Below are 26,227 nucleotides of genomic sequence, written 5' to 3' on the forward strand. Positions count from 1 at the left end.
AAAAAGATAAGTAGTAGCATTTGTTACAAATTCTAAAATATAAAATAGAAAAAGAATAGTTGATACATTGTTAAAAGATTGACATTTCAGTCTGGTGAAGAGTTTGAAATAGCAACAGCTCAGTGATCACTCAGTCTGACCACTTGAATTAGGCCCCAGTACAACAATTGTCCTGCTCCACTCCAGCCTCCAGCCTGCTCTTCAATGGCACTCAGCTGCAGCAAGGTAGGTTGCGCTGCATGGGGACTAGCTTCCCATTGCACTGCTCCCAGTCTTGTACCCCTCATGCTGCACCAGGACTCACTTCCCCCTTGTGCTGCTGCAGGACTGCCAACAACAGAGAAAAAAGAAAAGAAAGAGAATGGGTGGAGCAGAGGAGCTCCAGGTGGAGCATCTGACTCTGCTACCATCTTGCCTTCATCATATGAAAGATGTTACAGCACTCCCTTATTATAGCATCTTGTGAGCCTCTGTTCTATTGAAGTCTGCAGTGAGGCTTGAACCCACAACCTTCTGACTTGACTGCAGCTAAGCTAAAATCATACTTTTTGCTAGATGTGTGAGCGTAATGTTGCTGAACTTTAATCCAGAGATCCAGCTAATGTTCCGGAGCCCATTCTGGAGACCTGACTAATTATCAGGCTTGAATCCTGCCATACCAGATGGTAGAATTTGAATTCAATAATTAAAAAGAAATCTGGAATTAAGAGTTTAATGATGACCATGAAATCCATTGCCAGTTATTGGAAAAACCCACCTGGTTCATTAATGCCCTTCAGGTAAGGAAACTGTCATCCTTACCTCACCTAGCCTACATGTGGGTCTAGACCCACAGCAATATGATTGACTGTAAACTACATGATGGGCAATAAATGCTGGCCTCACCCAGAGATGAACACATCCTGTGAGTGAATTAAAAATCGCCGTAGAGCTAGTTACTTTGTAGGAAAAAAAACACAGGTTTCCTGTTGGACATACTTTGTCTACCACAGTTGGATTATGGATGTCTGTGTGAAGTTCCTGTAGATATAAGATTGGTATATGGAACTGTATGTGTACCTGTCAACAGTCAGATTGTTCCACGATGTGAAAATCTGATTTTTTTTTCTGGTGTCCCATGGCGATATTACATTGCCATCTTCTGCCACAGCGCAAGTACATTTCTCATACAGTTTGAGATAAAGCCTCTGCATTTATATATCAGAACAATTTGTCACAGTTCCTCCTACTTAAGTTTCTTGTTTGCTACAAAAGTTGGTAGAGTACCAAAGTTGCTACTTGAAGATATCAATGTTGGAAAGAGTTTTGTGTGCCTGGTTGTATCTGGCTTCTGTTGGTTTCTCTGAAGTGTCAATTTGTCAGGCCCTGTTCTGTGCCTTGTTTTAAAAAGGAAAACATTATTGTCGGTCTCTACATTCACATATTGCAACCAGAAAAAAATGTTTGAGAATGAAGGAATTACAAATGTATACTTATTTTCATATCTGCAGTTGGTTAGGCCCAAGACATTGGGAAAAGCTATAGTATAAAATTGTTGCGCCCTCTGCCACTGAGCTTCACCAATTCAAGTGGAAATATGAACCTGTGACGCTTATGGAAAATTGCCTGTAAAGTCTTCATTACAGGTGAGCATTGCACTCTGGCTATGGTCTGCTAAATCACGATTGGTCTTTAAGATGGACAGTAATTAGGATAGTTGTAAGGCATTACAGTCATGGCTGAAGGGTTATGGTTACCAGAGACGTTCAGCTTGCATGATACCATTTGGCAGAGGTGCAGTAATTTCAACTATGAACGGCCTAACTATGAGACACAGTTTCTTTTAATTGTACTATACTCTCACCTTTTTAGAATAGAAATAGTTTTGCAAATAGTTTGCTTGTTTGCATGTGATTTTAAAAACTGGAGTATGGCTTCTCTAATATTATTCCACTTACCTCGCCTGAGCGTAATTATATTTGCAGATACCTCTGAAAATCCTTATCCCAAGTACACTTATCTCCTTTGGGCTTTGCTACCTATCCATCCTTTATATCTGTGTGCAATCAGTTGGATTTCCTACTTCAATTAGATGTGCTAAAGTAATTGCTGTATGTAGTTAACCTGGCAGGACAAGTATTTGTGCTATTAGAGAAAGATGGATTGTGTTTCTCTCATTTTATTTTCTATTTGTTACATTGGAGCAGTACTGTCATGCATTTGCAAAAGGTAGACTAGAGCAAAATCATCACAAAGCTTTCTCAGACTATATCAATCATTCAGTTTTCAAAATACTATACAGTGCCCCCTCCCCCTACCCACAGGCTGGGCTTCAGCACCAGTCCAAATTCCCTAGTCTGTTGCTTGAGAAATCTTTTATGAATGCTTTCAAGAGTGACAATGCACGTACTATTTTGTATTTATATCTAATGAAGGAAGTATTTACATTAAGACTGACAAACTGATATTTCCTTTCTCATGCAAGCAGCTTTCTAGCAAGCATTGCAATTTTGCATCTGCCCTTAACTTGTGAGCTGTGTGCAAAAGCAACGTCACAATCATTGACAAGGGAGTCTAAAGGCAATAGATTAGAACAAAACCTGCACTGTGTACTGCCGAGAATAAAGAATATTGCTAAAAGTGCATGAAATCTGTAAAAAGATGGCTACATATTTCCAAAACATGGTGAGCTGATTTAAAATATTAATATGAAAAGTAATGGGTAAAGGCATTTCAGTGTTAATTTGCTTTATAGTTGTATTTTAGAATATCTTCAGATTGAGTTTGTCTAGAAATGATGCTCACCTGTAATGTAGGTTTTACAGGCAATTCTGCACAAGGTATTGTGTTGCAAGTGATTGAAACTGTGTCCTTCATGTGTAACATCAAAAAAGGAACAGTCATATAAACATGGAATTAACTGCAATGTTTTTTTTTGCCACATCAGTTCATCTTGTCCTTCTATTTTAGAAAACAGATGTGCTGAATTCATGCCTCTGTTCATTATTGGCTGCATTTGTAATGTGTGAAAATAGGAATTGGTGCTTGGTGCATTGTCTCTCTGTACCTGAAATTTTAAGCTGCCTACACCCTAAATGGTGGAATTGTATTCTGCTACCGCATCTGAGTTTAAACCGAGCTGCTAATTGCACCTGGTTGGTACTTCTTTGTGCTTAAACATGAGATTATAATTATCTGGAATCTTATTTCAATTTTTTTGTTGTCTTTATTATATTTGGTCATCTCATTGCTTTTATTGATCTACGTTTTAAACCTTTGCCTGCTGAAGAGAAATAGTCCATTTTCAGTCATTTGGAAGCTCAATATTGATGCTGCTTTGAGTTTCAAATATTTGCCGATTGGAGCTTTTGTTTTTTCTCCCTCGGGTTCTGTGCTAAGGGTGTAAGGCAATTTGTATGTAGAATTTTTTTTTGAGAAAATGACATGTAACTCAAATAGTTCAATGGAAAGAAGCACAGTTCCTCAATGATTTTGCAAATGTATCTGATGTGTAGCTTGAACCCTTCAGACAAAGATGGTATAAATTGTTTTTAATGTCTCTGCTGAATTCTCTTATATCAGCTATGGTGCAGTAGTTAACTGTGGAGTGCCTACTTTGGCGTTGGGGAAGAAAGGCACCAACCAGTATTCCCTCCTGAGAAAACTATTGAATGACATCTGCTGGATATACCTTTGTATGAATGTCATATGAGGATTGGGTCAGATGAGAATCAGCTGTAATTTTTCCTCATAAAATGTGACGGTGGTCCTTTTGGGGTGACATGGTGGCTCAGTGGTTAGCGCTGGTGCCTCTCAGTGCCAGGGACCTGGGTTCGAATTCAACCTCGCGTGACTGTCTGTGTGAATCTTCCATTTTGTTTTTCTATTCGTTTTGTGGGATGTGGGCGTCGCTTGCTGGCCAGGATTTCTTACCCATCCCTAGTTGCCCTTGAGAAGGTGGTGGTGAACTGCCTCCTTGAACCACTGCGTTCCCCCTGCTGTGAGCTGACCCATAATGCTATTAGGGAGAGAATTCCAGGATTTTGACCCAGCAGCAGTGAAGGAACAGCGATATTTCCAAGTCAGGAAGGTGAGTGACTTGGAAGGGAAATTGGAGTTGGTGGTGTTCCCATATATCTGCTGCCTTCTGCTATCCTTCTAGATGGAAGTGGTCGTGGGTTTGGAAGGTGCTGTCTGAGGAGCTTTGGTGAATTTCTGCAGTGCATTTAGTAGATAGTGTACATTGCTGTTACTGAGCATCAGTGGTGGAGGCAGTAAATGCTTGTGGGTGTAGTGCCAGTCAAGTGGGCTGCTTTGTCCTGAATAGTGTCAAGCTTCTTGAGTTTTGTTGGGGCTATACTGATCCAGGCAAGTGGGGAGTATTCCTTTTACACTCCTGACTTGTGCCATGTAGGTGGTGGACAGGCTTTGGAGATTTAGGAGATGAGTTACTCACCGCAGTATTCCCAGCTTCTGGCCTGCTGTTGTAACCACACTGTTAATGTGGTGAGTCCAGTTGAGTTTCTGGTCAATGGTAACCCCCAGGATGTTGATAGTGACGGATTCAGTGATGGTAATGCCATTGAATGTCAAGGGGCAGTGGTCAGATTGTCTCTTCTTGGTGATGGTCATAGCCTGGTATTTGTGTGGTGTGAATGTCACTTGCCACTTGTCATCCCAAGCCTGGATATTGTTCAGATCTTGTTCATGTTCTCCCTGTGTCCGCATGGGTTTCCTCTGGGTGCTTCAGTTTCCTCCCACAGTCCAAAACATGTAGGTTAGGTGGATTGGCCAAACTAAGTTGCCCATAGAGTCCAGGGATGTGCAGGTTAGGTAGATTGGCTGTGAGAAATGCAGGGTTACAGATCTGGGTAGGCTGCTCTTCGATGGGTTGATGCAGACTTGATGGACTGAACGGCCTGCTCTGCACTGTAGACATTCAATTAATCTGTGATTCAAAATGCTAGGAAGCTATAACTAACAAACTGTACCCACTAATAATCAATCTTAACCAACCTTCAGAAGAAGGGAGAAATTGATGAGAAAAGGGGGCAATGAGGAGAAATAAAAACAAGCTGGAGGGTGGGTGGGAGGGTGTAGGGCGGTAGTTAAGAGATATCCAGTAACAATGGTTGAGTTAGAGAAGTTTCCCTTATTCTTGCAAATTGTCCTAAAAAGTGCAAGACGGAAAGCTTTGACAAAATGTGAATTATTTCATCAGTTCTCAGGTTCTCTTTTCATTGGAGAAAAGGAGGAGGAGAGGGGACCTAATTGAGGTATACAAGATAATGAGAGGCATAGATAGAGTCGATAGCCAGAGACTATTTCCCAGGGCAGAAATGGCTAGCACGAGGGGTCATAGTTTTAAGCTGGTTGGTGGAAAGTATAGAGGGGATGTCAGAGGCAGGTTCTTTACGCAGAGAGTTGTGAGAGCATGGAATGCGTTGCCAGCAGCAGTTGTGGAAGCAAGGTCATTGGGGTCATTTAAGAGACTGCTGGACATGCATATGGTCACAGAAATTTGAGGGTGCATCCATGAGGATCAATGGTCGGCACAACATTGTGGGCTGAAGGGCCTGTTCTGTGCTGTACTGTTCTATGTTCTATGTTCTATGTTCTGTACTACCAACAACTATTTGACTAAAATTTGTAACATATTAAGCTAAACCACTTGATTGTTTTTGTGAGTGAGCTCAGTTTTCTTGATTGATTCTCAAGCCCAGCAAATTAAGGCAAAATGCAAGGCTGCAGCATTTGAAACAAACTTCATCCAAAATGAGGAACAGGTGGTTCAACCAGCCTTCTCCTGATGCTCTTGCCATCATGGATATCAGTCTTCAAACTATTTGATTCATTCTACGATATCAAATGACTGAGGCACTGGATACAGCCAAGGCGAAAAGTCCTGGTAAATGTCCTCCCATTTTGACCCGAACAAGCAATTCCACTGAAGCTTCGACACTAGCAACATTCCACCAGTCCATGGTCAACTATTACACACAATGGAATCTGTTACTGACAGTGCTATGAAGCAGCACTTTCACAGCAATAACTTGCTCATAAATTTAAGCTTGGGTTCCACAAGGGTGGCTCTAGTGCAGATGTTTGAGGTAGGAGTGATTGCCCTATACATAAAAGCAGCAATTGCTGAGGTATGGCAAGTCAGTAATAACTTGCGGTGAGCAGGTGGAGTCTCCACTCATGGCTGTCATATAATGTGCAAAACAAAAGGCTGTTGTTGTTGAGGCAAATTCATCTCAGTCCCAGCACTTCTACCCTTCTTGTGGTATTATTAATCAACCTGTTCAGGGATGTGATTACAGATTGCTGGTTGCATGAACCCAGGCCAACTGACTCAGATGTAGGGACATTACCACTGCACCACAACAGCTCTCATTCTTCAGGGTCATGTCCTAGGTTTTATCTATGTTCAGTTGCTTCTTCGAGGACCCATTGTCTCCATTCTAAGATAGGTGTACAATCATCAGTAAGCATTTTCCACATTCAGTAACATTTGCAACTCCTCAGACACTGGAGTGACATGTGTCTGTGAAGTAGCAAGACCTAGACCATGTTCATGATCTTGGTGTTTGGCCTGAATGGTACTTGAAATTAAAAAGTGAGGCAATGACTGTGTTGAACAATAGAGAATGTAACAATCCCTTGATTTTCAATGACATTACCAATGTTGAATCCTGCATCATCATCATCCTAGAGTTTACCATTGACCAGTAATGGAACTGGACTAGCCATTTAAATACTGCAGCTACAAGAGCAGATCAGAAGTTGTAATTTCTGCAGTAAATAATTCGGAACTTGTCTTGACTTATCCGAGTCCAATCACTATGTATCCACAAGGCAAGAATAGGATGGAATACTCGGTGAAAGGACCTCCATTAACACTGAAGATTGTCAACACAGTCTAGACAAAGCAGCAGCTTGATTGCTGTTCTGTGCCAGTGTACATTGACAACAGTGTGTGCCATCTACAATATGCACTGTAACAGCTCACCAAGGCTCCTTGGATGGCACCTTCCAAACCTCTGACCCCTCATTGCCTAGAAGAACAAAGGGCAGCAGATGCAGGAGAACACCATCACCTGGAAGGTTCCTCCTTAGCCACCACACTATCTTGAATTGGAACTATATTGCCATTCCTTCACAGTTGCTGGGCTAAGGATCTGCAATTCCTTCTTTTTAACAGCAGGATAATCCTCAAAACTGGTGGCCATCAAGGATACATACTCCGCTCTTTACTATACTCCCTGTACACCCAAAGTTGTGTAGCCAAATTCCATATGTACCCTATCTTTAAGTTTGTTGACGACACCACCGTTGTAGGCTGGAAACCGAACAATAATGAGTCGGAACACAAGAAGAAAATACAACGCTTGGTGTTATCCTGCAATGATAACAATCTCTCTCTCAATGTTGGCAAAACAAAAGAACTGATCATTGATTTTGGGAAGAAAGGAGGAGGGCATGCCTCTACGTCAATGGAACTGAGGTGGAGAGGATTAAGAGCATCAAGTTTCTAGGAGTGACGCTAACGAACAATCTGTCTTGGATCTCCCATACAGATGCAGCAGTCAAGAAAGCACAACAACAGAAGCCTCTTCTTCCTCAGGTGGTTTAGCAAATCCAGCATGTCCATATGGATCCTCAACAACTTTTACAGATGCACCATAGAAATCATACTATCTAGGTTCATAACTGCTTGGTATGGCAACTGCTCTACCCAGGACCATAACAAGCTACAGCAAGTTGTGTCCACAGCCCAGACTATCACAGAAGCCAACCTCCCATCCATGGACTTCACCTACACTACTTGTTGCCACAGAAAGGCTGCCAACATCATCCAAGAACCCTATCACCTTGGTAATGCTCTCTTCCAACCTCGTCCGTCAGGCAGAAGATTTAGAAGTTTGAACACTTGCACTAACAGGTTCCAGAACAGCTGTGGTTAGGCTGCTGAATTGACCTTTCTAATTTCATGTGTAATGTTGATCTTGCTTTGCACACTTTGTGTGCAGTTGTAACCCCGTATGCCTCGCTCTGTCTAAGCACCCTATGATCTGTGTGTCCTGGCTTTCTATTCTGCCTGTACTGCTCGCAAAACAAAACCTTTCACTTTAGTTGATCAGTAAATCAATCAATCAGTCAGTCATTGGAGATGTTCATGCAAAATGTCGACTGCATTCAGTCAGGAAGGTAGCTCACCGCTCCTTTTTCAATGAATGTTACCCTTGCCAGCAATGCATCCAAGGAAACTCAAGGAAAAATAATATTTAAATTTAAACCTGTATAGACACCCAAAGTGCAGCTCAGTTCTTGGGTTCCTAAGGGAATCTTGCACCAACTTTTTACAAGGACGTATTCCTAACTCTCCTACCACTTTTAGTGGATCTCATTTTCAGCGCTGTAGTCAGATTTCTCTGATACTTCTACCTTTTTATGATCTTAACATTCCACTTGGGTTACAGAAAATGCAGTGTTCAAAAAAGTAAGACTGCTACATTAATACTTCTCCATGCCTACTAGGGAGATAGGTAATTTAATTGATTTGAGTTAATGTACATAGATCAGAAAACAAGTCTAACTCACCTGAGGCCATTTGCTGGCTCACAAGCTGAAGCTGGGTCTGCAGTTGAGCTTCAGTTTGATGGGTTTCGGAATGGGTGCTTCATGAATTTTTCTTAAAAAATAAACGGTAGCTTAACTGGCCTACGTTGGTTATCTACATGAAAAATGGAAGCTCCTTTTTGACATATCCATGACCCCCAGGTGTTGGGCTGATTTCTTATCAGTTGTTCACTGCATTCTAGCACTCTGTACGATTTACCTAGATACATTGGGCTAGGCTTTCTATCCTTTAGCTATGAATGACGTGAATAATCTAGCCCTTTGTTGCATCATAATAAGCTTTATCTCCCTAAGCACTGTGCTTCCAGTTCACTCAATCTTTCTGCATTATCCAACTCAACATCACTCAGCTCAATTTGGTTTGATCCATACCCTTTTCTGTCTCCTTGCATCTATGTGCAGAGAAGTCAGGTATTTTGAATTTTGTTGGTTGAATTTGTTTTACCGGTTGTTCAGATGTTACATTCTAAATTTTTTGAATGCAGTTTTAACAAGGTGATCATATTAATTGGTTGTTCTGAAGAACAGTCTGAAGAAAAGAAAAAAGAGATTATATATGTTGAACCGAAGAATTGGGGCATAATCTATATAAATGCTCAGAGAGGGAAGATCTCCAGTTTAATTAACCTGTTGGACAGCAAATAATTAAACCCAGATGTCTAACAATGGGGAAGTAGTTATTACTCCATTTGGAATGAGGAACGCACCTCCAGTCTAACATCCAAACTTAGCTCAGGCAGTGAAAAATGAGTACAGCTTGAATATAGAAGAATGTTAGTACATATTTGCTAAGGCAACCAAATGTTATAATATTAATAAACCTAATGAGAGGTTGTTGGAATGAAAAATGAAGAGGCTCCTATTATGATCCCACTTGATGTTATGACTAGTAAGCCCAAGCCCAGACTGAAATCTGGTTTGATGTATTATATTTTGGTTCTATTTAACAAGGTGGTCTTTCACCGAAACTCGGGCATGAAATGCTGGTCTTTAACAACAAAAGTAAGTTTATTAAACAAGAGTAATTAATATAAGTAGAATAAACCAAGCTATCTGCATATAATGCAATCTGAAAGCATTCAAAACATGCAGTAAAAATAGAACTTCATTAATGCCAAGAGAATCCCATTACAGCACTCTGTAATCAGAAAGAATTCCCATCTATCTTCCATACACAGTTTAACTTAAATGGGAACTGAAGCTGCAGCTGAGAGTCCAATGGCCCCTCTCTTGATTAATCATTAGATTGCGATTTGGCATTTTCAGCTTCACGTAACCCCTTCAGTGTTTTAATGGACTCTTCTGATTGAGAATTTCTAACCTAAGCTCCTTACACTGAAATATTCTGTTTCTTAACAGTCTTAGACTACTTTCCTTTCCCAGGAGTGATCCGGCAGAGGTGGCAGAACAGTGGTGTATAGTCAGAATGGAGTTGTTCTGGGAGTCTTCAACATTGACTCCTGACCCCATGATGTCTCATAGTGCCAAGCCAAACATGGTCAAGGAAACCTGATTATCACAGACTGTCCTTCCTCAGCTAATGAATCAGTACTCCTCCAGGTTGAGCAACACTTGGAAGAAGCCCTAAGTTTTGCAAGGGTGAAAAGTATACACTGGGTACAGCCATGTTCACTTAACGTAACTGTTGATCGGTCTGGTCAAGTCTGAAAGGTCATTGCTGCTAGACTGTCTGCAGCAAGTGGTGTGGAAATCAGTGACGGTATTCATAAAAATGACCACCTCTCCGCCCTTAGAGAGACCAAGTTCTGCCTTCACGTTAAGAATCCTTCTTTTGTATTCTGTGGCATGCAAATGCGACAGCCTTCACACGGATCTAGTAATTTGACATTGGGAAACCATGAGGTGCTGTCCGCCATCAGTTGCAGCAGAATCACACTCAAACACAACCTACAACCCCCCCCCCCCCCCCCCCCCCAACACAACCACTACCATCAGTGCTGATTCAATGGAGAGTGCAGGAGGGCATGCCAGCACCAGGCATACCTAGAAATGAGGTGTCAACTGGTAAAGGTATGAAACGTGACTACTCATTTGATAAGCAGCATGTGACAAACAGATCCAAGCAATTTCTGCAGTCCTACAATATTCAGTCATGAATGGTAGCAGGCAATTAACTTACTGTAGGAGGAGTCTCCAAACATATCCCCATCCTCTATGATGGGGATTCCCAGCACATCAGTTCAAAAGATAAGGCAGTAGCACTCGCAACAATCTGCAGCCTAAACTGCCGAACAGATGATCCATTGTCCATATGTCTGTGTAAAAACACTGGCATCAGCCTGGCAATGAGGAAAATTCCCATGTATGTCCTGTACATACAAAGCAGGACCAATCCAATCTGGCCAATTCTGCCCCATCTGTCAACTCTTGATCATTGAGAAAATTTATGAAATGTGTATTCACAATGCTATCAAGCAGCACTTGCTCACTGGCAGCAGGTTTGCATTTCACAAGAGCCACTCAGTTCCTGACCTTGTTATAGCCATAGTTAAAGCATGGACCAAGAGCTGAATTCCAGATGTGTGGTGAGAGTGACTGCCTTTGACATCAAGGTTGTGTGTGACCAAGACACCTTGCATCAAGGAGCCCAAGCAAAGCAGGAGTCGTTGGGAGTTTTGAGAGGGGAGATCTCTGCTTCATGGAGTCATACCTAGTACAAGGGAAGATGGTTGTGATTGTTGGAAGTCAGTCATCTCTGTAGGGGTTGCGCAGGGTAGTGTCCTACCCATCCTAGGGTCTCAAATTTCAGGTGCTTCATTAATGCCTGACAATCGGTCAGAAGTGGATATGTTCACTGATTGCACAATATTCAGCATGATTTGCAACTCCTCAGGTACTGAAACAGTCCATGTCCAAATGTAGCAAGACCTGGACAGTATCCAGGCTTAGGCTGAAAAGTGGCAAGTACCACTTGCACCATACAAATATAGTCAATGACCATCTCCAAAAAGAGATGATCTAACCATTGGTCCCTGACATTCAATGGCTTCACCATCACTGATTACCCTACCAGAATATCCTGGGAGATATTATTGACCAGAGACTAGAATGGACATATAAGAACAGTACCTACAAGAGCTGTTTAGAGGCCAGGAATCCTGCAGCAAATAACTCATCTCCTGACTCCCAAAGCCTTCCCATAAATCAGAAGAATAATAGAATACTCCCATCTTGCCTGGATGAGTGAAGCTCCAATAGCACTCAAAGCTTGACACCATCCAGGACAAAGCAGTCCATTTGATTTGGCACTACATCCAGAAACACTCATTCCCTCCAACAATAATACTCAATAGCAACAGTGACTACAAGATGTATTGCAGAATTTCATCACGGATCCTTAACACCTTTCATCTAGGACAAAGGCAGCAGTTATATGGAGACAGAAATACCCGCAACTTTCTGTCTGAGCCAGTCACCATCCTGATTTGGAAATAAATCACTGTTAATTCACTTGCTGGGTAAAAATCCTTGAGTTCCCTTCCTGACAGCATTATGGGTCTACCTGCAGCACAGAGACTCCAGTGGCTTAAGAAGGCACCTCACTGCCACCCTTTCATGGACAGTTAAGGATGGGCAATAAATGCGTTGCCAGACAATGACGCTGTCATCCCATGAGTGAACTTAAGTAAAAAGCAACTGTTCTACGCATTCAGTTTCAGCCAAGAGTTCTGTAAACTACCCCAAACTGAAATGAAAAAACTTCCTTCCAGCTGTAGGTGTGTCCACTAAGCACAAAAAAAACTATTCCGGAACCTTCCATCTGAAAGTGTAATGTACTACACGGTTGACTTTGCTTATAAACTCTCCAAACGTAAACAAAACCCTATTACTTGTCAGAAAGTCTGTCTCCAATACTGTGTTTGAGAAGAAATCACCATGGATACAGAAATGCTCAGAATTTAAGGATTAATTTCCCTTCAGACATAAAGACCAAATTCCACATCCACTAGCTCAATTCCAAAATATAAAACTAATAATAAAATGTAAATAAATATCACATCTTGCATCACATCTCTGTCATAAATTTTCTTCTCCACTTGATTTTCGGTAAAACACTTTACATGTTTACCATCAGGACAGCACAGAGGCTAACCCTCTGGTGACTGTCTATGTGGGGTTTGCACATTCTCCCTGTGTCTGTGTGGGTTTCCTCTGGGTGCTCCAGTTTCCTCCCACAGTCCAAAGATGTGCAAGCTAGGTGGATTGGCCAAGCTAAATTGCCTGTAGTGTTCAGGGGTCTGTAGATTAAGTGGGTTATAGGGGGATGGATCTGGGTGGGATGCTCCAAGGGTCAGCGTGGACTTGTTGGGCCGAAGGGCCTGTTTCCACACGGTAGAGATTCTATGATTTTAGGAGAAAACAAACAACCTTGGGCTTCGATTATGCACTCGGGTTCATTCGAGGTCTGAGCTTACGTAGGGTGGTATACTGGTAGCTGTCATTTGAAGTAATTATTCAAATGTACTGTGTTTGTTTATTATTCTGTTTTTTTTTATTTGTTCAAGGAATGTTGGCAATGCTGGCTAGACAAGAAACCATTACTCATCCAAGAATGCCTTCAGAAGATGGTACTAAGCTGCTGCATTGAAATGCTATAGAGGAGGGAGTGGGTCAGCAGTGGGTCAGTTAGGGATGGAGTTCCAGGATTTTCATCCAGTTGTGTTTATTGCTGCTCACTAGTTTTCTTGAGTGGGTGATGATACGTTACTGTCTTATCCTGCTACAAACCTTTTATGACGGATCTACGATAATGTTGTTAGACGAGGGCATGGCAAAGCAGGGAACAGAAGGGATCAGAAACTCTATAGGTTTTTAAAAAATACTTTGCTTTTAAGAGTAAACATTTGTTTCTCAGACACATTGCAGCATTAATGACCAGAGAAGAGCTTCATCTGAAATATTCACCTGTTCATCCAGTATAATACTTGAACAATTTTCAAGGAATGATGTTCTTTGTCAACATACACGCTAACTTTGCAAACAAGTCCCAGTTGTTAAAGCAAATAATTGGCTTCTTGGCTGTCAAAGACCACTTCAATTTAAAAGGGTTAGAAATTTCTCATTCACTCCAATGGTTAACTTCCAGTTTTGTTGACAGTCTAAATATCTGTAGACTCTTAGGAATGAGAATCTATTCATAATGCAACCATAAAAACTTAGTTAACCAGATTTCCTTGGATCACAATCCTGGAATGCATAACTTTTGTTGAATACTTGAAGTACTCAACTCCTTCTACAGCTTGGGAGCCCCGTTGTGTACTGGTTCCATTACTGCTTTAGATGAGATTGATTTACTTTGCACAGACCATTACGTCAGACCTGGAACCCATATCCTCAGTTTTTCAGATCACAAAACCATAAAGACAGCCTAGAAATTTTAATTTCAATTGGTGCTGCAGTGGTATTTGTCACCTATAAGGGACACAAGGGTATCTGACTCTTTTTCAGCCAAGAATAAAAACTAGAAAATCTGGGGCTTGCCTAGGGCATCCGTAAAGGGTCACTGTTTGTGCATTTGTATAACAGCTGGAAAATATTATGTGAAGCCTTCCGCTTGCACTGCAGAGATGGGATAGGCCTTTGTTTACGAGTCATCAGCTGGAATTGTTTATCTCCCCTTTTAAAGTCTGAAAGCAACATGGTTACTGAAACAGCTAAATAACATTTTGAACAACTGATTTATTTTCTTTGTGATGAATAGTTTGTAATTTGTATATTACTTTAAAAGTGAGAAATTTGATTCTGTGCTATCCTGATACTTTTCTATTTGAACAAATCAGCATGGCAAACTGTAGGTGTGGCAAACCTTTTGAGAGGTGCAATATTTTGGTCCTGTGCAAAAATGGGTTGGTGTGTCCTATCATTGTGCCATGGCAACTTTTTCCTTTGTAATCCTGCAACAACTTAAAGCTCATAAGGGAGGATTGTGACCCTGATCTAGCTCATAACCATAGCATATGATGCACTTAACTACTAAATCACTGGGGATCCTCCCAAGGTAAGTTTTACCAAGTAATATTACTTTAACGTTGGCATTTTAGAGTAAGAGAAAGTAGGTACAATCATTATTCTTTCACCTAAAACCACTGGTACACTGGTAAATATCACTTGAAAGTTTAGACAGTTTCAAAACACAAAACATTCATGTTTTTGGATGCTGACTGATCTACTTAGTCCCAGGATTATCTGACTCTTTTTTTTCGAAAAGACGCATGTGTTACCTGGTTTAACGTGCAGTTTTCATTTATTGCACAGTTCAGTTGTTTTCAGGCTTATATTTTGCCTTGGTAGAATAATTGCCTCTGAATGGACAGCTTTGTATTGTACTACACTCATGTTATTCTCATTATTTTATTTAGGTTGAAAAGTCAGCATCTAGTGGTTTGGCAGAATTGCTGCTTTATCCTGCAAGGAGTGGCCAACAGCAAAAGAAGTCAAGTTTTCACCCAAAGTTAGCTGATAAAAAACAGGATTTATCGTTTTCTAAAAAAAGTGCAACTCAAGGAGGGAAGCTAGCTGCATCTAAAAGCCTTGTTCCAAAGGATTTTGAGGTGAAACAAAAAATCACCAAGCTATTACAGAAGTACAGCAGTGGACTTTGGGCAAACGCACTTCCAAAATTGTTTGAAGAGACATACAAAATGCAATTTCCTCAGAATATTTTGGATGATCTTGACTGCTTGTCTGATATTTGCACAGTGGATTATGCAGTGTCTGGTGATTGCAAAAAGGCAATTCTTTATGCAAAAATGGTTAAAACCACCAATGAGCAAAATGATAAACCTAAAGAGACTCTCTCCCCATTATTGGTGACCCCTACTGCTTTGGTGAAACCTGAACTGAAAGAAATCATCAGTGAGGAACAGGGTGATCTCGGACTTCGATCTCACAAAACCATTAATGATCCTGAACGTCTGGCATTAACTGAAAATGAGGTGACTGTGGTCACAAGTGAATTTAAAGAAAGTTGTTCGGTGCAATCAGTGCCTTCCCCACTCAGCATCCCTGCAGAGCAATTCCCATCAGTGTTGGTTGTTGAACTTCACAACACCGCTGAAGCTGTTATCAGGTGAGCCTGTTTAAAGTTTTGTTGTAGTTTTGATATTTCCCAACATGATAGTTTATTCCATTAGTTAGTTAGTCGCATTATTTCCAAATGGGGATCCTCCCAAGTTTTACCAAGTTATATTACCTTTTAATATTGGCATTTTAGCCCTGGTAAGCTTTTCCCACTTAAGCAGTCCACTTTGATTTTCTTTTGTGCACAAAGTTGACCCCTATAACTTTGCACAAAAACTGAAACCTAGGTATGAATTTGTTACTTACACAGTCCTGTTGAGGCTGAAACAGAAACATTCACTTTGTGCTGTAAAGTGAATCATCTCGAGCATCCTGTCACATGACTGGCACAGAACTCTCATGTTTCTAACTTTATTGGATGGATGCTTTACAGATTTGTATGTCATTTCTCATCTATTTGGTGAAGGTGCAAAACCATTCAAAATAAACTATGCTATCGTAAATGGAGACATAAACATGTTGCATCAACATTAATGTTGTTTTAACTATATTGTTATCAATCTGCAGTATTATCATATGGAAAAGTTTTTGAATTGTAATTTTCTGTTTGAACCCAACTCCCCACCCCATATTCCAATACTTGGTTACAAAATATATTTTGCTTCACTTCACATTATCTAGAAAAAAAAGCTTTCCCATTGCACTATGTGTTCTTCCCTTCCTTGCTTGATCCCAATCCAGTAAAATTGGAGGTCAGAGGCTGGCTTTGGGAAAAACCATTTCAAAACATGAGGTAGTCACGGTACTTGGGAAAGAGGGAGCTATGCTGCTGGTCTTCACGTGAGTTTCAATGGAACCAGTATTCGGATGAATCTTACATCTGTGACTAAAGAGAAGGTATTAAATGATGTTTAAATTTTAGATTTTATTGTCACGTGTACTCAAGTACAGAAGTACAGTGAAACATCTAATGTTGCAATTTGGTGCCATCTTAGGTACCAAGGTACCCACGTATTCAAGACTGAGATACAAAGTAGTGAAAGAAACAATGTTAATATGTTAAACATTACAGACTTTCACAGAATATGTACAAAAATAAAGAAATAAGATAATAGTTAATATTAGCTAACAGTAGTTAATATCAGCATTAACATTGTTAACATTCAACAACAAGCTAATTGTTAAGATGGCAGGTTTGGAGGAGGACGGCCAGACAGTGGTAGATGCCGGTGTAGTTTGAATGGGTACATGAATAGGAAGGGTTTAGAGCGATATGGTACAAATGCAGGCAAATAGAACTAGTTTAGTTCAGGAAATCTGGTCAGTGTGAATAAATTGAATCACAGGGTCTGTTTCCGTGCCATTTGACTCTGACTCTTAGAAGAAATTTAAAGATCAACGACAAGGCAATACTGAAGGGTAGCAATACAAATGCCAGGAATCAATATGGAAGGAAGGACAGAGCATAAAAATACATGTTGTCATTGAAATAATTCCAGAGGCCAGTATCCTGTCACCAAGTATTCCTTTATTTACACATTGAGAGTTCTTGATGCTGATCCAGCTTCCTCAGTACCAGCCCTGAGTGCACAGAACCTGTGACATTTCTGTTCATATCTGTCCACCAGACCTCCCTGACTGGACCAGATTAACAGCCCATCAGGGAACTCATATTCTGAGCTGACGGACCTCATTGCAATCAATACAGTCATGACCATGTATCGTAACTCTGGATCACCATTGGATATATTGATATATTGGAGGTCAGATGTCAATTTTTCAACAGGAAGACATCAAGCCAAAAGATTATTTCAAATGTAGTTTTAGTAGCTGTTCAGAGACAATGCATGGAATTTCACACCTTGGATTTTAAAGGAGCCTTTGAAGAGAGCAATGTACTGTAAATGGAATTGTAACTTCATGAATATCTCTGAATATGGATGTGTTGGGGAAAAAATATAGCAGTCTGGGTGAAAGCCATGTATTTCATCCATTCAAGAATAGACAATGGTATGGGTTCAAAGTCAGTTTTCAACCCTGGTCTATTTGTGCATATGAGCTGAACTACTGGTGTGTAATAGTAAAATGTTAGCATGTTGTGGAAGTCACAGTCCAAGAAATATCCTCTCATCATTGCTGCTTTCCAGTTAAATTATCATTTTGCTCGCAGTGTTGGAAGCTAGCCAGCCGGCTTTATCATAAAACGGAACAAAAGAGTTTCGGTTTACCAACAAAACCAAGAATCCCAAAGTTAGCTGCTAAACTATCAAAATGCCACCATTTATTCATCATGAATGACCCAGTGACTAATCAATATGTGTTTTAAATTTATTTTCTGCGCTACCTTCTCATTGCTAATCTATCTTCTTGTATTTATAAAAAATAAACTCATTCTTTTATTAATTTATGCAAGCCTGGTTAATTTGGTTTCATTCAAAACTTAAATTCTTTTGGTTACAAGGGAAGGAATCCTTTTTAATTAACCTTGTTGTATGGTTGGTGAATAAAGAATGAGCAGTCAATTCACCCCTATCTGAAGCCATGTGAAACTGGGGAACCTCACCCTGGGCCTGGTTATATCAGTGCATCAATATAGCTGGAAAGTCATAAAGGGAGAATGAAAAATCCAAAGGTAGAAGTTGAGGTAGGAAAGTATATCAATGTCGATAAAGACAAATTGAGTGGTACAGGCAGAAACAGAAGTTAACAGTGCCTCAGAGGAAGGTTCATGCAAGATTCATGCAAATAAAATTCAACTCCCTTTATATCAACACACTGTGTGTTTGGAATAAAATCCATGAACTCAATGGTTTCAATAGAGAAAATAGGTTTAAGTTCAGTCATCATGCCAGATGTGGGTACAAGGTGACCAAATTGGGAAGTAAATATCAAAAAGAAAGGCAGAGTGGAAAAGCGGGGAAAGGGTAGCCTTAATGATCAAGGTTGATATAAGGGCATGAGTGAGGAAGGGTTTTTGGCTTTGAAGTCAAGGAATAGGAGATTGCATAGATGTAGCCTTGGAATAGCGAGGGCTAGCAAACGCTTCAGGGGAATAATTTATAGCTTTTTCTTTTCCCATGCGCCCCCACCCTGCCTCATCACCATCATGTGTTATGGTATTGCACAGAATGTTAAACATAAAATTATAGGAACATGAAACCAAAGTAATGTAATACTTGTGCTGGACCTCATGCATCTTAATATAGACAAGGTGAACCAAGTTAGCAAAAGTAGCCTGGAAGATAAATTTGTAGAGTGCTTTGGTGATGCTTTCCTAGAGCAATAAGTGTGTGGAATCCAATAGGAATAAAGACACTTTGGATCTAGCATTGACTAATGAAACAGGGTTAATTAGTAATGTCATGATAAACAATCTGTTGGTAAATGGTGGCCTTGTGGAATTGAAGTCAATATTAAATTTGAAAATGGCTGACTCCCTAACCCAAACCTTAAAAGACAAATACGTAGGTTGAGGGAACAGCTGGGGATTGTGTAGAGTCAAAGATGTGGGATAGATAAATAATATGAAATAGTCAAAGAAACAACTGAAGATATATAAATAAAATATTTTACATTGGAAAATACAACTTAGCAAGAAGAAAGGGTTCATCTGTGGCCATTGTTTGGAAGAAAGGGTCCATTTTTGTAGACTAAGATCCCAGTAAATGAGACTAAAAATGGAAAAAAGCTGTTTCTCAATTACATGCATTGACCCTCCACTGCTTCTTTGTCAGGCTGTTTATCTGATGTCCAGTCATGTATAGGAACATAGAATGGGAGTGGATCATGAAACCCCTCAAGTGTGCTGGTCATCTACCTCCAGACCATATCCCAGCATAATTCCCCATTTTCCTTGATGTCATAGTTTGTGATATTTTGTTAAAACTGCTATCCAAATACTACTTGGCTTCACAGAGGTTCCATATTGTAGTAAGAATGACATAATTTAAAATACTAAACTAAATTAACATTAAAATTTCTCAAAATTGATCTAAACTTACTCTTTTTTTTCTGGTCCTCAGTACCACAGTGTGTTAACAAACTCATCCCTTGAGTCTCCGTGATAATGGGAACTGCAGATGCTGGAGAATCCAAGATAATGAAATGTGAGGCTGGATGAACACAGCTGAGATGCTGCCGGGCCTGCTGTGTTCATCCAGCCGCACATTTCATTACCTTGAGTCTCCAGATTGAATGAGATCTAAATGGGACATGAAATTCCCTTTGCTGTGAATTGAAATGAGTATAGCAATATTTATTGGGTGTGGATCAATGACGTAACTGATCTTATTTTCAGATAAGCCACAAAGACTCCCGAAGAGAGGGAAATACAAAGTTCTTAACACTAGTGTGATTATAAGCAAATTGCTGCAGGATACAGACAGCTTTGTATTGACTGCATTACATGGTGCTAAAGTCAATGTTCTTCCTGCTGATATTGGGCATCAAAAACATTTTGTCCCTCAACAATAACCTGTTAAATCTGAGCATGGGAATTACGGAAGTCATGTAAAAAACAATAGGAATTTGAGACTCAACATCGCATATATTCACCACTGTCGTGCATTTGGTACAAAACATTTTATAAAACTCGTTAATTACTCAAACTATATTGAAATTTTGTATGTATCAAATGCTCACTTTGCAATGTACAACCTGTATGCAAAGCTTTTTTGAAGGTGCTTTGGAAGTAATTTTTTAAATGAGGAAATTAATATTGAAGGAAAATGCTGAAATATTTTAACACTCAAATATGTTGAACTTACCCCTCCAGATACATTGGGCCAGAATATTCTGGTGCTCTTGAAGAAATGGAAGACGCAATGAAAGAGTACTACACTTACACTGGTGAGCTGAAGCCACTGAGTTCACAAAGTATTGGGCAACTTGTGGCTGTTAGTGCTGAAGAGGATTCCTGGCTAAGGGCCCAGATTGTTTCAGTGGATGCTGCAAAAGTCAAGGTACTGGTACTTATGCTTGGGTCACAAGTAATCTGTGAAAAGTTGTGGATGTTTTATGTGAGCAGTGTATTTAAACCTCAACAACTTCTGCACTCTCCAGTGAGAGTACAATTTCAGTTACATTTTGTGAAAAGAATATGGGCTCAAGGGATGTTTTCAGTATGGCCTCAGCAAATCATACTGTGTAACAGCTATAAAGTGCAAGTATTTGAAGTCAAACAGCTATGAAGTGATAGATTAGAGTCATAATCTCCACCAGTGTTCCTGTCGGGTGGCATGGGTGTACAGTTACACAGTAATCAAAAATGTATCATGCAAGCATTGTGCAGGCCTTGAAAATGCAACATTCCTTTTTCAGGTGATCATGCATCCATCTTAAAAGGAACTGAATAGTGCAAGATGTTGACCATGTGCAGCAAGCAGAGTATAGAGGGAACATCAATCTCTGCCATTTCAAATATATCCATTCAGAGATGTACATGGTGCTCCTCGGTTGTCACTCAAACAGGAGCATTGACACATGGTGTACATTGTGGGAGGAACTAAATTGCTAACAGCAAGGGAACTGACAAAAATACAGGCAAATTTCAAAAGCTGGGGGATAAGTGAATGGAGGAGAACAGTTTTTATCCTAATTTTTAGTATGGGATGAAGTTCTCAAATACAGTGTATTACATGACAGAAAGGACAAGACTGGCAGCTCAGTGTTCAAGTGTGTAGAACTTCAGGTGTGGAGGGAATACATGTAGAAGAGGTGGCAGTGTACTGCAGTAAAGAGAGATGCTACCTTAGAATGCTCTTCAAATGAGGCCATGTGAGTAGGACTTAAAAGCCAAAAGGTGGCAGTCACTTTTCTGGGGGTGTACTATAGACAGTCAGGGAGGGATAGAAAGATGGACGTGTAGGCAGATCTCAGAAGTGAAAAGTAATATGGTAATAACAAGTGGATTTCAGCTTGCCCAGTATTAACTGGAATGTACAAAGCGTGAAAGGGTTAGAGGGGCAGAATTCTTTAAATTTGTCCAGGAGACCTTTTGTAAGCCGGCAAGTAGAAAGCTTACATGAGAGGGGTCGGTGCTGGACCTAGTTTTAGGGAACATGCCAGGCAAGTTAGGTGTAGCAATAGGGAAGCATTGTAGTGATTGCAGCCACAACTCAGTAAGGTTTTCGGTAATTATGGACAAGGATGGATCATAAATAATAGTTCTAAATTGGGGAAAGGCTGATTTTAATGTCAGGATCTGATCAGATTCGTTTGAGACTAGCTGTATGCTGGAAAAATCTGTATCAGAGCAGTGGGAGACATTGAAAAGAGTAATTGTGAGCGTACAAGGCCAACACGTTCCCGTAAAGATGAAGGGTGGATCCAACGAATCCAGAGAATCCTGGATGTGAATGGATTTATAGGATTGAGTAAGAAACAAAAAGGAAGGATATTGTAGATAACAAAGGCTCAAAACTGCAGATGCCCAAAGAGGATTATGGGAAGTGCAGCATTTTGCTTAAAAATGAAATTAGGAAAGCAAAGAAGGGGCATTAAAAAAAGCACTGGCAGGTAACATTAAGGACCATCTAAAAGTTGGGGAGGCAATGGCCTAGTGGTATTATCACAGGACTGTTAATCCGGAGACCCCAGATAATGTTCTGGGCATCTAAGTTTGAATCCCACCATGACAGATGGTGCAATTTGAATTCAATTAATATCTGGGATTAACATGACTGTGAATTCATTGTCAATTGTCAGGAAAAACCCATCTCTTTCACTAATGTCCTTTTCGGGAAGGAAACTGCCTTCCTACCTGGTCTGGCCTCTGTGTGACTTCAGTCCCACAGCAATGTGGTTGACTCTTTCCTGTCTTCTGGGCAACAAATGTTGCCTAGTCAGCGATGCCCTCATGCCGTGAATGAATAAAGGAAGTGGTTTTATAGGTACATTAGGGCAAGAGAATAACCAGGGAAAGAGCATGGACTGAAGTGGTAGTCTGTACGTGGAAGTTAAACTCAAAGCTGAGGTTTTAAGTGGGTATTTTGCATTTGTATTCACAATAAAGAAAGACAATCTAAGTCGAGAAATCAGAGGGGGGGATTGTAACCTACTTGAATTAGCACCAAGGGGTAGGAAGTATCAGCAATTGGCAGGTTTGAAAGTGGATAAATCCCTAGGACAACTAATGTAGTACCATTATTCAAGAAGGACATTAGGGATAAACTACAAACTACGCTAGTGTGTCTAAAACCCATGTCAGGGAAACTGTTGGAAAAATTTTAAGGAACAAAATGAATGGCCACTTGGAGAGGCAAGGATTATTCAAGGATAGTCAGCATGGCTTTGTAATGGGGAGATGATATCCAACAAATTTTATTGGATTTTTTTTAAGGAGGTGACTGTGCAGATGACTTAGTACAGATGATATAGACCACATGGGTTTCAATAAGGTCTTACATGGCAAGCTGGTAGGAAGCCAATAGCCTGTATGATCCAAGGCAACTTGTCAAATTGGATCCAAAATTGAGTTGGTGACAGGGGGCAAAGGTTGATGGTTAAAGGATGTTTTTGTGACTGGACGTTTGTGTCCATTGATGTACTGTACGGTTCGATACTGAGCCCTTTGCTATTTGTTCTGTACGTCAACAGTCTAGACATGAATGTGAGAGGTATGATCAGTAAGTTTGTATATGACACAAAAGTTGTTGGCGTGGTCATTAGCAAGGAGAAAGCCTTGCATGACAGGATGATATCAATGGGCTCTCAGATGAGCTGAACATTGGCAAATTGAATTTAATTCTGCATTTGCGAGGACTAACAAGGCAAGGGAGTGCACATTGAATAATAGGACCTTAGGAATTCTCTCTAGGTAGGGTAACTTCTTCTTAGAGGGGTCATTAACAGGGGTGGGGAAACAGTTTTAAGGATAGGAGTGGGAGGTTCAGAGTAGATTTGAGGGGAAAAATTGTTCACTGAGGGTTATGGGTATCTGGAACTCACCGCTCGAAATAGAGGTCGAGGCAGGAACTCTTGAGACATTTCAGAAGTATTTGTATCATCACTAGCCACAGCTGAGATGCCAGAAGGCTGGAGGTTGGTTAATGCATGCCACTATTTAAGAAAGGTGGTAAGGAAAAGCCAGGGAACAATAGACCCGTGAGCCTGACAATGGTGGTGGGCAAATTGTTGGAGGGAATCCTGAGGGACAGGATTTACATGTGTGTGGAAAGGCAGGGACTGACTAATGATAGCATGGCTTTGTTCATGAGAAATTCTGTCTCACTAACTTAATTTGAGTTTTTGTGAAAATGTGATGAAGATTGATGAGAGCAGAGTGGTGAGTGTGATGTATATGGACTTCAGTAAGATATTCGACAAGGTTCCATATCTTAAACAGGTTAGCAAGGTTAGATCACATGGAATACATGAAGAACTAGCTCAAAGGTAGAAGAAAGAGGGTGGTGGTGGAGGGTTGCTTTTCTGACTGGAGGTTTGTGACCCACAGTGTGCCATAAGGATCGGTGCCAGGTCCGCTGCTTTTTATCATTTTATTTAAATGTGAATCTAGGAGGTATGGTTAGTAAGTTTGCAGGTGACACTAAAATTTCTCAGGGTGGGCTTTGTTCTCAGTATGGCACTGTATGACTCTGGTAAGCATAGAATACATACCATTTTAATCAGTATCTGCAACAATAAAAGACATCTTATTTTAGTTTGTCTTTTTAAAATATAAACATTCCAGTGTGGGATTCGAGGAAAATCATCACCAGCAAATTAGAAATAATTGACTTAATGACCTGAAAATAACTTACGCTAGTTACTCCAGTCACCTTTCCTTTCTTCCTATTTCTAGCATTTGAATTTTTTCTATTACGACTGCTACAACTTTACAATTGTGAAATTTGGTTTTGTTTTGCATTTCAAATATGATAAGTGGAACATCACTACAAATCTGTCAGCAACCAGTACTTTTCTTTCAGGTGTTCTTCGTGGATCATGGGTTTAATGAGGTGGTTGACAAGAGTAAGTTGTACAAGTTAGATGCAAGGTTTTCTACCTTGTCCTTTCAAGCTGCAAAATGCAAACTAGCAGGTAAGTAAAACTTACTTTGTCTTGATGAAAGCAAGTTTATGGTTTCTCTTTACATGTAATGTAGACGTTCAAGCTAAAATTTAAAATCTGCTTTTCTTGAAATTCAATTAGGATATTATTTTCAACAGTGTAATGGTCATTATACATAATGAACTTCGAACATAAGCTGAGCAATGAAACACAGGAGTAGGCCTGCCCTGCTATTCAGTAATGTCATGGTTATTCTGATCTTGGCCTCAGGTCCACTTTCCTGCCTGTTGCTCAGAACACCTGGCTCCCATGTAGCTCAAGAAACTGTCTGGCATGACGTTAACTTAAGTAAATGAATCTGTCTTTGCCATTCTTTGTGATAGGGAATTCCAAACATTCACAAGCCTCTGTAAAAGTGAATTAATTCTCATCTCCATCTCAAATGGGCAAACATCGTTGTATAACTTTTTTCCACTTTTTCGCAATTTCCCTATCCTGTCACCATTTGTTCTGTTAAGTCCAAGCAAAATCAGGTGTTGCTCAATAAGATCACCTCTCAACCTTAACTGATTGATCATAAGCAATTTCAGATTTTAAAATGGATATCTGAATACCTTGATTAAGGTCATTTCAACTGTTCTGAATTTACTGTGACAGGAAGAAGTGTTTCCTTTGCATGCAGTGAAGTCAGTGTGGATAATTGTGTGTGATAAAGGGCACAGTGGGTGGGAGGGCAGAGGGTTGAGGTGAGACTGACTTCTCTTGGACCTAGGTCAATGATGCAATTCATGATAAATTGAATGCTAATTATGAAAACAAAAATGACTCTCTTTCTCGCAAAATGCAGTTATTACTTGTAACACCAGAAAACCAATATTGTTCAACTTGCAAGTGCAAATAATGACATGTCCAAATTGAGAACAACTGGACATTTGGTTTAGCCTTCATAGTCGCCTGCATGTGTCCTTGGTGCTCCAAGACTGTGACCCCACCTCCATTGTCTAGCCATTGACCTATGTCCTTTATCATCTGTAATAACATTTTGTTTCCATCTGCTTACATGAAGTTTTACGACAATACTTGCAGTCTTTCCAAAATTCCTTCAAATTTTCCAAGTTTTTGATGCTGACTTCTGGTTCCAGGTCACAATTTATCTCTTTCATTGTCCTTTAGGATTATTATATCTTGGTTGGTGAGATTCTTAACTGTTCCTACTAGACTCTCCAACATTGGTCCATGGTATCTGAACGTAAGATGTTTATCTGTGCTATCAACCGAGAACACAGCCAACAGCAACAAACCTAATAGAGACTGAGAAAATCAAAAGGGGCAAGGATAGGGTGAATAGACAAGTCTTTTTCTGAGGGTAGGGGATTCCAGAACTAGAGGGCATTGCTTCAAGGTGAGAGGGGAAAGATTTAAAAGGAACCTGAGTGGCAACTTCTTCATTCAATGGGTGGTGAGTGTATGGAATGAGCTGTCAGAGGAAATGGACGTGGATACAATTACAACATTTAAAAGATATGTGGTTGGGTATGTGCAAAGGAAGGTTTAA

General features: G+C 40.2%; 1 protein-coding gene across 2 annotated transcripts in view; it reads left to right on the forward strand.

The window, feature by feature from the left end:
• Window positions 1–26,227, forward strand: part of LOC125451110 (tudor domain-containing protein 7-like) — a 98,610-nt gene that overhangs the window by 43,617 nt on the left and 28,766 nt on the right. For both annotated transcript variants that reach the window (XM_048527857.2, XM_059642999.1), the window contains 3 exons: window positions 15,003–15,712; window positions 20,438–20,624; window positions 24,591–24,702. In XM_048527857.2, the coding sequence (XP_048383814.1) occupies window positions 15,003–15,712; window positions 20,438–20,624; window positions 24,591–24,702 (1,009 nt within the window). The remainder of the gene's footprint in view (window positions 1–15,002; window positions 15,713–20,437; window positions 20,625–24,590; window positions 24,703–26,227) is intronic.

This window comes from Stegostoma tigrinum, chromosome 3 (assembly GCF_030684315.1).
Source record: "Stegostoma tigrinum isolate sSteTig4 chromosome 3, sSteTig4.hap1, whole genome shotgun sequence".
Taxonomy (NCBI): domain Eukaryota; kingdom Metazoa; phylum Chordata; class Chondrichthyes; order Orectolobiformes; family Stegostomatidae; genus Stegostoma; species Stegostoma tigrinum.